The sequence below is a fragment of the Dama dama genome, chromosome 24, assembly GCF_033118175.1.
Source record: "Dama dama isolate Ldn47 chromosome 24, ASM3311817v1, whole genome shotgun sequence".
Taxonomy (NCBI): domain Eukaryota; kingdom Metazoa; phylum Chordata; class Mammalia; order Artiodactyla; family Cervidae; genus Dama; species Dama dama.
In genome coordinates, this window is record NC_083704.1 from 17,023,858 (window position 1) to 17,036,360 (window position 12,503).

The 12,503-nt window shown below is 50.2% G+C and overlaps 1 protein-coding gene across 7 annotated transcripts in view; it reads left to right on the forward strand.

Moving 5' to 3' along the window:
• The window catches only part of CTDSPL (CTD small phosphatase like), a 119,781-nt gene that overhangs the window by 104,562 nt on the left and 2,716 nt on the right, over positions 1 to 12,503 (forward strand). For 5 of the 7 annotated variants that reach the window (XR_009690284.1, XM_061127758.1, XM_061127760.1 and 2 more), the window contains exons 5-9: positions 280 to 336; positions 3,624 to 3,716; positions 5,993 to 6,316; positions 7,617 to 7,802; positions 11,519 to 11,636. Coding sequence is in view for 6 of the 7 variants with exons in the window: in XM_061127758.1 (XP_060983741.1) it covers positions 280 to 336; positions 3,624 to 3,716; positions 5,993 to 6,316; positions 7,617 to 7,802; positions 11,519 to 11,636 (778 nt within the window). In the remaining variant the exon portion in view is untranslated. Of the gene's footprint in view, positions 1 to 279; positions 337 to 3,623; positions 3,717 to 5,992; positions 6,317 to 7,616; positions 7,803 to 11,518; positions 11,818 to 12,503 lie in introns of those variants that run through there. The other 2 variants (XM_061127762.1, XM_061127763.1) reach the window with 2 other exon arrangements.

Below are 12,503 nucleotides of genomic sequence, written 5' to 3' on the forward strand. Positions count from 1 at the left end.
AGTTAAGAGGAGCCCTGTTTCCAAGCCAGGCGCAGCACTCTTTGTGGTTGGGGCCAGGCAGGTAATAAAGATGCTGATAATGTGACAAAATTCAGGACAGAAAATAACATGCTTTCCTGCTTATGTTTATTTTGAGGAACTGAGGCATGCTCCAACGTCCCCCTGAACTGTTTTGTCCAATATTAAAAACATTAGTCCAGGCAGGCTTTTTTGGTGCTAAAGTTTCCAGTTTTATTTTCTTCTTTCAGACATATTAATTATAGTTTCTTCTTTCTCCAGCCTATTAGTAATGCTGATTTTATTGTTCCCGTTGAAATTGATGGAACTATACATCAGGTAAGAAATCAAAGCTAAATCTGAGTTTCAGTTTGCATTTTTTTTTTAGTAATTACATTTTGTATGAACTGTATTTCTAAATTCCCCTTTCCATAATCATTTTGTTACTGAATCAGGAGGAGGCAGACTTTATTAAAAATTCAGTGATTTTATGCTTTTTTTTTTCACTCGGATGAATTTTATGCTTCATTTATAAGGGAAGCTATAATCTATTTGTAAATATTAGATGTGGTTGCAAGTTCAAATAGTTCTTTGATTTGATGCAGACTTTTAGAAGTTTCTATATCCCCCACTGGCCTAGCTTGATGGTCTAATTAACTTCCCTATGTAATTGCTTTAGCTACTCTCCAAGCAGGCAACAGGGAAATGTCACAAGTCACTGACTTAGGGTAGATTCTCAGCAAAGGTTGTCAAAGATAGCCAGCCACTCCAGACTGACCTTGTCACTCCTACATCGTGTTCTCCTGTGAATATTTAGTAAAGCCCAACCCAAAAGGGAAAGGAGGAAGGGTGTGCATTTTTGGATCAGCCGGAAGCTTTGAATAAAGATGCCCTAGTCAGTTGGCATGCATCTTTGTTCTGATATTTTTGCCCCTTATTTTTCTTTTTATTGCATGAAGCTCCTCTAGGAATAGTTTCACTTGTGAAATATTGGAAACGCTGTGGGAAGACATTGTAGGTTTTCCACAGAAATGCTCCAGTCGTCTTCCTTGTCAACCCCAAGATCTAAAGGGAGAGCCTCTGGCCTGGTGTGTTTATATCCCAGGAGGAAAACTCGCCCTTGGTACTTGAGCCATGACAGGCTGTCTTTCCTTGGAGATGTCGGTAGTCTCTTTGACCCTTGAATGCAGGGTGTCAGAGCTGGTGGGGCCTTTGGAGTCAACGGGTCCAGCTACCTCACCATCCGCATGGGGGGAGTGAGGCTCAGCCAGGAAGAGGGGTGGTTCAAGGTCATGCAGCAGGACGAGTTGAAATGAGAGCTCCAGTCTCCTGTTCCTGACACAGGGCTCTTTGCCGGGTACTCGAGTCCCCCCTCCTCCCCTGCCAGGAGGGCCTGCCAGCGGCCCGTCCCTGGTGTTTCCATGCTTCATGCTTTGGAAAGCCATCAGGGAGCCAGAATGGCAGGCACTTGGCCTTTAACATTTGCCCAAGCATCCACAGAACTCACTCCGCATCTGAGAAGCAGTTAAGGCTTCTGCGTTTATTATCTTGGCTCGTGTGACAAGATAGTGGGATGAAGGAGAGGCTGCCCACGGCATGACGGAAATTAGGAGAGAAATGAATCCCTTCGTTCCTCATGACTGTGAGCATAGCCCTCAGGACCTGACCTGCTGTGGCCAGCCCATTCTCAAAGGAGCTGCCCTGCTCCCCCAGCCCTCCAGACTGTGCTATGATTCACCTGGCAGTAGACACTCCAGAGCTGGGATCAGAAACTCTTTCTCCTGAGGGAATGAAGCCACAGGCGCCCAGAGGAGGACCAAGGCCCTGGCGAAGGCCGTGGCCTCGTTCAAGTAATCCAGGATAGGCTGTGCAGGTCCCAAGGGGCCTATTCTCGGTTACTTGCACGCGGACGCGGGCCTGGACGCCAGCCTCTGGGCCCAGGACCCTCCTCTCTGTCAGAGGCACCAACGCCATAGTCCCCAGACCAGTCTCCTGCCCTTCGCACGTAGCAACGCTTGGTTTCCAAGCAGCATCCCCAGGGAGACTGAGGACCACGGGCCGCACCCATTCCTAGCAGCCTCATGAGCGGAGTGTAGGCCTGGAGCTACTGCAGCCGCACCCCACCGCCAGGCCTCTCCACTCCGCAGAGCCCTGTGGGCGCCCATCCTGGCCATCCTGCTCCTCTGGCCCCTCCCTCCACACACCCTTTCACTCAGCCACAGGTTTCCCACCAAGACCTTCACCTGTGTAAACTCCTCTTCAGCAGCTCTTCCTCTGTATGGAGCAGGGCCCCCTTCCCCTTGCCCCTCCTCCTGTAGAGTATTCAGCCTGCTCCATCTGCTGTTCACCACCCATGCATACTCACCTCGACCTGCCTTTCACACTACGTCTTCAGCCTCTTCTATCCCCATCTCCCCGTCTTTTATCTCTGCCTCTGAAGGGCTGGTCGGCAGAGCTCTGGCCATTCTCCAACACCCCAGGTGTTTTCAGGCAAGGTCTCACGCTCAAACTAATTTCTTGCCTGGAAGCTCACTTCTCATCTTTATCAGCCTGGTGACCTCCTATTCATCCTTTAAGGTCCAGGCCAAATGTTCCCTTTTGTGATTCCCTCGCCTTGAGAGGGAAGTTAATCATCATTAATTGATCCTTATGCTGCAGCTTTCATTATGCATGTTTATTTTGATCTGTCTTTCTGAATGTCTGCTCTAGACTGTGAGCTCTTTAAGGGCAAGGCCTGTGTTTCCCTCACCTTTGTAACCACTTCAGGCTGAGGCCAGAGCTGGGACTGAACAAATATGAGTCAAACTGAATTTTGACAAGTTTGAATTATTTTAGGGAAATGGCTAATTTCAAATGAAGTTTATTCAAGTTTTAATTAGTCCTTCCCTCCTCCCACCTCCTCTGCCTCCTCTTGCCAGCTCTGCCTTCTTTCTCCACTCCCGTGTTTCTGCAGATCTGTTCAGGCTTCCAGTCGGGGGCAGAGCCCAGACACTCTGGGAAAGGTGGTTCTTTGCCCCCTGTGCGTGGCAGCCCCTCCTGATGCCTGGTTTCCGGGGTTAAGAGTAGGCTGGCTTCACATCCCCTGAAGCATCTGTTTCTGGAGTAGACTGAAGCAGAGTTAATGTTGTGTGACAAGTAGACGGTTTCCCACACCGACAAGGAAGGCCCTTCATGCAGCTTTGCTGCCCCTGCGCGAGCAATCCCAGACCTGCCGGGCAGTGGGCCATGCCCTGACCTCCACCAAAAGGACCACCCCAGACCACGGCCTCTGTCCAGAAACGGCCTGACCCAGAGTGTGTCGCATGAAACACATGTGAAATGAAGGATCTGGGTCACCCGAACATGACCCAACCTTTCCACTCACTGGTTCTGCAAATCCCTCCACACCATGTCAGCTTCGCTCTCCCCCTTGGGCGGGGAGTCTGCTCCAAACTCAGACCTGGGGCACACCATGAGGGCTGTCTGGTCCTGAGCGCCATGTTAGACAACACAGCCCCTCGTTCAGCCCTCCTGGGGTCAGGAGGCAGGGGCCGGGTTAGGGATCCTTCCTCCCCAGGTCTCTCAGGGCCCCAGGCTTTCCCCGGCGGCTGCTGTGACTGACCTGCCTGGTGTCCCTGCCGTTGCAGGTGTACGTGCTGAAGCGGCCACACGTGGACGAGTTCCTGCAGAGAATGGGACAGCTCTTCGAATGTGTGCTCTTTACTGCCAGCCTGGCCAAGGTGGGTCCCGCCCCCGCGCTCAGAGCCCAGCCCCTCCGCCCCTGCCCCCGGTCTATTAGGCGGACCTTTGGTAAGGTGGGGGAAGCGGTTTCCGTGGTGACAGGTTCCCACCCCAGATGGGGTAGATGCAGGCGATGTGCACAGCACCCGCCTGAGAGGCTTTTGGGTTACCATAGCGACAGGAGCCCTGGGAACAAACGCTCCATAAAGTTGCTGCGTGCCGCCGCTGAAGCTGCCTGTCCACAGACCAGGCAACCACAGGCGTGTCCCCTGTGACCGAGACAGGCGTCTGCATCTCATCTGGTGACTGGCTGAGGCCTCTGCGCACTTGGGTTACCAGCTCACCCGGGTTTCAGGGAAGGATAAGCATCAAAGGTTCATCCACCCGCGGGGGCTGCATGAGCGTTCTGACCGCCCTAAAGAGCCCCAGGACCTCAGGCCGGTCTCTTCACTTCTCTCGCCTCCGTTTCCTCTATGAGATAGGGATGATCCCATCTACTTCGTGGGGTGGAGCAAATGAAATCACGCCCAGAAGGAGCGTAGCCCAGGGCCCGACTCCTGTTCCGCAGGTGCCTGTGGAGCCCCTGCTGGGCCTCCCATGCGCTGTGCCGGGCACTGTTACATGGTCACTGCTCCTGGTGTTCATTCTCTATCATGATTATTCATGATGATAAAATAAGCCACACGTGTTTTGGTCCCGTGGTTTGGTTTGAATCTCTGACCCAGCATCTACAATGGCCCTGACCAGAGAAAGTGGTTTCTCTGCTCTTACCCACTGTCTGAGGGACTTGGCAGGGTCACAGCCCTGCCCCCCACCATGTGGGTGAGTCTGTCCTTTCACAGGTGAACTGAGGTGCCTGCACTGTGTGGAAGGCAGGCCCCACGCCTCGAAAGAGCTCCTTGCCCGTGTCTGTGTCTCCAACCCTGACCCTGACAGGGCCAGTGCCATCCATTTGTTGGTGGCACCAGCAGTGTCTCCATGGGCACCTCAGGAACCCTCAGTGGCCCCAGGATGCGCTCTGCAGGGCCCAGGTTAGACGTCTGCCTGTCTGCAGACCTGCTCCAAGGACGCACAGGCAGCTTCCTCCCCCATATTCCATCTCTATGCGGGCTCCCTTCTCTGCATGGTGGGGACTCTGACCCTGAGTTCCCAGATGTGCTGTGCTGCTTTGCTGGGCTGGGCATTTCTGGTTTGGGCCATCTCTCTGCCATTCTGCCAGGCTCATCACCAGGCCATAAAGCTTGAGCCAGTGGGGAGGGAATCAAGAGCCCTGGGCTGTCTTCTTTATGCTGAAAATAGAATGCGGCCTCGGGAAGAGCATCATCTTCCCCAGTGGGTACCCTTTCAGATGAACGGTACTGCGCTGCGGTGCCAATGGCCCTTCTGACAGTGCTCTCGGCCGCTGAGGCGCCTGAAGCGATAACCAAAAAAAAGCAAACAGGAAGGTTGCACTGTGCCGGGGGCCTGAGAGCTGTTTTTTTCCTTTGGCAAAATTGAAAGCACTCTTTCTTGGCATCATCCCCAGCACTTGCTTAAACATCCTTGTTCGGTCTCTCTTCCTGGACGGCTCCCACCTGCCCCTCCATCTGTCTCTCCAGCCCTTCTCTCACTGCTATCCCAGGCTGCCTTTGCCAAATCAGCCCCCATGTGCTGCCTTCCAAGGACTTCACTGGTGGTCCAGTAGATCGGACTCCATGCTTCCACTTCAGGGGGCACAGGTTCCATCCCTGGTCAGGGAAGTTTCGCATGCCATGCAGTGCATGTGGACAAAAAAAAAAAAAAAAACAACCCACAAAATGTGCAGCCTTCCGGCTTCTCTCCTCCCAAGTGCACAGCTCTGCTGACAGGGAGCCACCACCCAGGGCTTGGCCCTGAGCTCAGCCCCCAGCCAGCACCACTGGTGTGCAGTACCTCCTGGCCTGCTTCCCTGGGGCCTGAGCAACCTCTGCTGACAGAGCCCCACAACGTCTGCTTCCCCATCTAGTGTCCTTCCTCCATTCACTCACCCACCACGTATGTCCTTTATACCTGCAGTGTCAGGCACTGTCCTAGGCGTTAGACATACTTCAGAGAACAAGAGATGGTCCATGCCCACGTGAAGCTTACATCCCCGTGGCCAGGAGCCCCAGACTAGGACACTCCCTTGAAACATGTATGCCACCACTGTTGTTAATGATTATGAAGAAATTAGCTAGAGTCAGCTGCTTAAAAATGACCCGCATGGCACTTCGCTCCCCTCACCTGGAGCCCTAAGCTCACCTCCCTTGGTCAACAGGAAACCCAGCCTCCCCCCGCGCTCTGCTTCGTCAGGAGGAGGACTCACCCGTGGAGCCGGGATGCTGCTTGCAGCCCTGCACCCTGCAGCCATGACAGCCTTGGCTCTGCACTCGGGCTGCTGTGTGTTCCACCACCGGCCTTCCCAGCACCACCAGCCTCAGGCGCTTCCCACTTCCCCGGCAGAGCCTCTGGGCCCCTGAGGACCTCTGACTGTGCCCCTCACTCAGGTCTTGGTGCTGAGGGCTGGCCCCACATGGCCGGGAGCTGCCACTCTTTTACCTCCAGCCCCAGCCGTGCAGTCTGGATGAAGATTTTCCCTCAGGCACAACCCCTTTATTTCTTCTTTATCCCTTTCAGTGTTCTTTGGGGAAAATTCCCCAGGCCATGGGAGATGACCAAGCAGGATGAACCTCAGTTGTGATTGGGGCTCTAACTCCCTCCCTTAAAACTCCTGGGCTCCAAGTCAGTGGCCGTGTTGTCTGGGCACATCCTGGGGCACATCAGGGGCTGGGCTGGCCGTGCTGCTCAGAGCTCCTCTAGGGGGCAGTGTGGCCCCGTGCACACCAGCCGGATCCCAAGTCCACACTTCCCTTTGCTGATGCAACTCGTATTTACTGAGCCCTACCAAGAGGTGGCGCTAGTAGTAAAGAGCCCGTCTGCCAAGACATAAAGAGCTCTGGATTCAATCCCTGGGTTGGGAAGATCCCCTGGAGAAGAGAATGCCTACCTACTCCAGTTTTCTTGCCTGGAGAATCCTAGGGACAGGGGAGCCTGGCAGGCTGCAGTCCAGAGGGTCGCAGAGAGTCGGACCAGAATGAAGTTACTTAGCACATGCACATGCACCAAGAGGTAGTCACGCGCAAGGTGCTGGAGATGTCCTGGGGAACACGGCAGGCAAGGCCCTGACAGATGACGGAGCCGTAAGGTGGTCCCGGGTGGTGGTGAGCTCTGTGGAGGCGATGGTGGCTGCAAGGCCGGAGAGTTTCCGCAGAGGAAGGTGCAGGAGGGCTGGGAAGGTGGTGAGGAGAGCTGAGCGCCGAAAACTGAGGAGATGAAAGGAGAAGTGTGTGCAGAGAGTGGGGGAGAGAATATTCCAGCAGAGGGGACACTGATGCAAAGGTCCCGACTGTGTGCAAAGCCAGCGTGGCTCAAGTGACTTGAGGTGGAGCTGAGAGGCAGCTGCAGCCGTGTGGGATCTGGCAGGGCCCCGGGCCTTCGTTCCCAGTGTGGCGGGTAGCCAGTGCAGGGTCTGACGGGTGTTTTCCAGCGGCCGTTCTGACAGCTGCAAGGTGAGTGGAAAGGAGGCCCCAGGGGAAGAGGGAGGCGCCTCTGCAGGCCAGAGATTACAGAGGCCCGGACAAGGGAATGACAGTACAAACAGAGAGATGCGGGCGGATTCGAGATATTTTTGGAGAGGGAACTGACAGGAATTTCTGATGGATTTGATATAAGAAGTGAGAGAAATGGAAGAATCCAGGGTGTCAGGGAAATACCCAGGATCTTGAAACACCTTCAGTTACATAAGTCCCTTTTTAGAAGAGTAGTGTGGCTTTTGCTGCAGGAGGTGAGGGCTCCTGGGCTCTTCCGGGCACCCAGCCTTAACTGTGACGCCTGCTTCCCAGTACGCAGACCCTGTGGCCGACCTGCTGGACCGCTGGGGTGTGTTCCGGGCCCGGCTCTTCCGGGAATCATGTGTTTTCCATCGTGGGAACTATGTGAAAGACCTGAGTCGCCTTGGGCGGGAGCTGAGCAAAGTGATCATCGTGGACAATTCTCCTGCCTCCTACATCTTCCATCCTGAGAATGCAGTAAGTAGCCCCAGGCCAAAGGGACTCAGGGCTCCAGCTGAGCTCTCTGGCCAGGTAGAGCAGCTCTCTTGCCACTTCCGTACCTTCAAGCACCTGTGCGGGGGTTTCATGGCCTTTTCCTTAGTGAAATCTCAGCTTTGCATTGATCAGTTACATGATATTGACCATTATTTATGCTCACTGAGCCTCTCTGCCGAAGTTGCCCTCTCTGTCAAATGGGCCTTCTAGGCATGCTGATTCGTGGGATTGCTGGAGGATCAAGTGTGGCGGCGCTTGTGTTGGGTAAGTGCTCAATGAGCCTGTATCTTCTCAGCATCGTTAGGATCATGACTGAGAAGGTTTTTGTCTGTCATCGGCCTCCTGGATCTGGCTGTTGCCCAGGACTTTGTGACCCCTGTAAATTCAGAAGGTCTGGGCGACCTCTTCAACAGAAGTATTAAGAATGAATAAAACACTTTAGTGAGGTCTTCAGATGAGACTACCAGGCTTTACCACCTCCTAATGATGTTTAAAAAGTAGACAATGGGAACATTTCCTACATAAAACTCCCCGGAGCGTGGCAGCTGCCAGTGCCAAGTCTCTGGGTGCGGCACATCTCAGAGCAGGAGAGCCGCCCTCCTGCCACCAGCCCTTTATTCCAGGAGGCAAGGTCAGCCCTACTGGAGGCTGCTCACCCCTCCACAGTGGCCGCCACACCAGACCTCAGCTCAGGCCCTGGAGAGGATGCTTCTCCCGAGCCCAGGCTTCCCAGTCTCAATGAAAGCCCATACAGGATCTTTTCCTTGAGACCATAACTGTGTTGCTCCTCTTATAACCAAAAACTGAGTTCAAACTAGGTTCACTTCGTGTATAATCATTAACTGAAAAAACATTCAAAATATATTAAAGTATGCTCCTTTTGATGAGTTAAATTCAACATAATGCATTTTGTAATGTGTCTAACAGATAAGGATTCTTTTTTATCATCTCAATTCCAGGCACTTCCCTGGAGGTCCAGTGGTTAGGACTCTGCTTCCATTGTAGGGGGCACGAGTTCAATCCCTGGTCAGGGAACTAAGATCCCACAGGCCATGCAGCACAGCGCCCCCTACCACCCCCCAAAAAAATGAATCCTAATTCCATTATCACGTCTGATAATACTAGCAGTTTCTTGATATTATCACTAATATCCAGTCTGTATTCATCTTTTCCCTATCATCTAGAAATATTTTCTTTTATTTGGATTGTTTGAATCAGAATCTAAACAAGGTAGGTGCATACATTGCTTCGGTATTGTGTTCTTACTGTGACGTCACATCAGGAGGCATATAACATCAGATTGTCCCACTTTTAAAGATTTTAAGTTGCCTTTTGGATTCAGGTGTTATCAGCCTGATCCATCCATTTTCAAATTTTCACTTGACTTTTCACCTAAAAATGTGAGCAGTTGTTGATGATCTTTGCCTCTGCCTCCATCCACTATTTTATTAGAAATTACAAAATGGTAATTTCTAAACTCTTATCATTCTTTCTGCATCTATTGGCTGAAATTCTCTCTTTTTTTTTTTAATTGAACTTACTCTCATTGATTACTTGATTACCCTAAAATTCAGTTTGAATAGGGAAATCAGAATAAAGTCTTGGTTCTTTTTCTTTATTTTTTCTATTTTGAGAGTTATGAGATGGTGCTCTAGCAACCTCTAGAAGTAACCAACTTTTTTAGATACCATTATGAAGCTATGGATTTTTTTATGTTATAATTTAATCTATCTATTATCCTTTTTATGCTCAAATGTTCACCTATAGCCAGTGGATGCTCCTTCAAATAACAGTAGTCCTTGATCACTTCCTGCTTTCAAGTCCAACAAGGCATTCCAAGCTCATCTTGTCCATTTCTTGCTCCAGCCCTGTAATCAGCCATTTTTCTATGCAACCTGGATTACTGTGAGTGAGAATGGTATTTAGAGACCACAGTTTGGGTGGGTTCTCATTGTTATTAGGATGTCCTTTGCTTCCAGTCCTTTCTACTGGACAGAGCTAAAATACACTTATTTTTATTTATAGAATGAAGACAAAATCATAAATTCACATTGGTTTTTCCAATTCAATTGTAACAGTTTTTATTTAATTTCCTTTTGTTTTTGTATTTATGTCTCCTCTTACACTGAAACTCATGATTCCTTATTAACATCATTACAGATTTGATTGATCCTATAGTATAGTTTTAACAGTTTCAAAATTGCATTGTTTTAATATTATTACTGACGATAAAACAATTGAATGCATTTAGGGATTTTTTTGAGCAATTCTACAAACAGAAAACTGTGTTTCAAAATCGCCTGAAATAATCCTTTCTATGGTTATGTCACCAAACTTACATATGTGAAGATTCATTTTTTTGTTGCTTTTTTCCTTACTGATTTAATTTCATTTCAATCATGTAACACATTTACATGGTTTAGCATCAAAACTCTCACCAAAGGTTCTCCTTTGGCAGTCTAGTGGTTAGGAGTCCACAAGTGCTTGCACCATAGGAAGGTTTGGATTTGATCCCTGCTCGGGGAAACGAAGATTCTGCATGACTCGCTGTGCGGCCAAAATTTTTTTAAAAATTAAAAACAAAACTATCAACAAAGATACATTCAGAGAAATCTTGTGTCTATTCCTGCCCTATCCCCTATTCCCACCCCTTCCCCTAGGAGTAGTCATTTTTTGCTTACTCCTTAGCCTGTTGATTTTTTTTTAATTACATAATGAATTGTTGGCTTACCCAATGGCTCAGTCGGTAAAGAATCCACCAGCAATGCAAGAGATGCAGGTTCAATCCCAGGCCAGGCAGATCCCCTAGAAAAGGAAACGGCAACCCGCTCCGGTATTCTTGCCTGGAGAATTGCGTGGACAGAGGAGTCTGGAGGGCTATGCGGTCCATGGGGTCCCAAAGAGTCAGATGTGACTTAACGACTCAACCACCACCACCAATGAACTGTTACATTTCTAAACAGTCTTTTGATTTGTAAAAGGGTCAAAAATCTTAGTTTTAAAAACATTCTTGGCTTCCCCGAATTTGTTTTTATGTCTCTTCTTTGCACCTCTTGCTACCACCCTCTAGCAGCCCTCCCCACCTCTCTATCTAAAACTGGAGGAGACTCCTGTCCTGAGATGTTATACTTCCCCTTTTAACTGAACTCTGCGAAGCATGGGAGGCAATAATGCACGTCTCCGTGCTGTGCAGTGACACTTAAGTAGAAGCCCTCTGATACTCTCACTCTCCACGAAGATGTCAGTGGTTGATTGGTGACCTCTGACTTCAAGTGCTCTGAGGAGCAAGGAATGGTTTGATGCAATAGAAGGAGTGTTTGATGGACAGAGGAACCTGGCAGGCTACAGTCCATAGGGTCGCAAAGAGTCAGGAAGACTGAAGCAACTTAGCATGCACACACACAAGGTAGTTATGTATTCTGCGTTCTGGCTACCTTTAATGCAGCGGGAAGACAAAACAGGAAAGTGCATGCCAACTGGGTACACTTAACTTTGCCTTCCCGAACATCTCCTGAACCAGATAGATTCAGGTTGGTTTTAGCTGGGACAGGAGAACAAACAAGTGATGGTGCTGGTGATTACTAGATACCCATCCTCCTTACCAAAGAAGACATTGAAGTGTGGGGACGCAGTCAAGGCTGGACGCGGCCCCCAGGCCTGATACAGCTCTGCTGCCCGCTGCACGCACTGTCTTCCAGGTGCCTGTGCAGTCCTGGTTCGACGACATGACGGACACGGAACTGCTGGACCTCATCCCCTTCTTCGAGGGCCTGAGCCAGGAGGACGACGTGTACAGCATGCTGCACAGACTCTGCAGTAGGTAGCCCCGGCCTCCGCCCGCCTCCTGCCTGTGAACCTGGAACCTCAGCCTGGGACCCGCCTGGCCTCCGCTCCCCCGGGAGCTGAGAGTGCGGACACGCCGTGCTCCAGGCCACGGGGCGAGTGTGGCCATACCTACCTGGTTTATTTTTTAAGAACAGAAACAACTATTTTAAAGTGAACTCTTTTAATGAATTTCGTAAAGGGACATGCATTTTACTGGATTTGCTTTTCTTAAAACATACCAAAAAGGAAAAAAATGGAAAAAAAAAAAAAAAAAGCTTGATATCTATCAGACTTCCTTTTACAACTGTCCTCCCCTCCAAGCAGACAGCCTGTCCCCTTCGACCCCAGCTCAGAGGAGCTGACCCAACTCAGAATCTTTTCGTACAGGATGAAGTGCCTTTTTGAATGTTATTTTAAGCTGAGAGTTAATTTTTCTATGCGACATATTTCCAGACATCTTTTAGTCTTTTATTGTCTTAGATTCTCTAAGAAGATGAATATGACAATTTTCTAAAACCTGGGAGGTGGGGGGTGGGGGCGGGTGGCAGGGGATGGGGGTGAGTCCTAGGAGCCTGTCTCCCAACAGGTGCGCTGTTCTGACCGCCTGTGGCATATGCCACAGGGCTCCAGGCTCCTGCAAGGAGATTTGGTGACTGTGTCAGCGTGTACCTTCATTTCTGACCCAGTTTGGAATGTATCTGCAATCGTGTGGCTCAATGCTTTAGGCGACGATAGATCCTTTTGTATCCTCCTTCTTATTTCTGATGGTGACAGATTTGTCTTGAGGTCACATTTTTCCCCTTGAAAAGTGGCATCATGTCGCTTGTGGTTTCACACGACTGCCATACTTCTGTATGT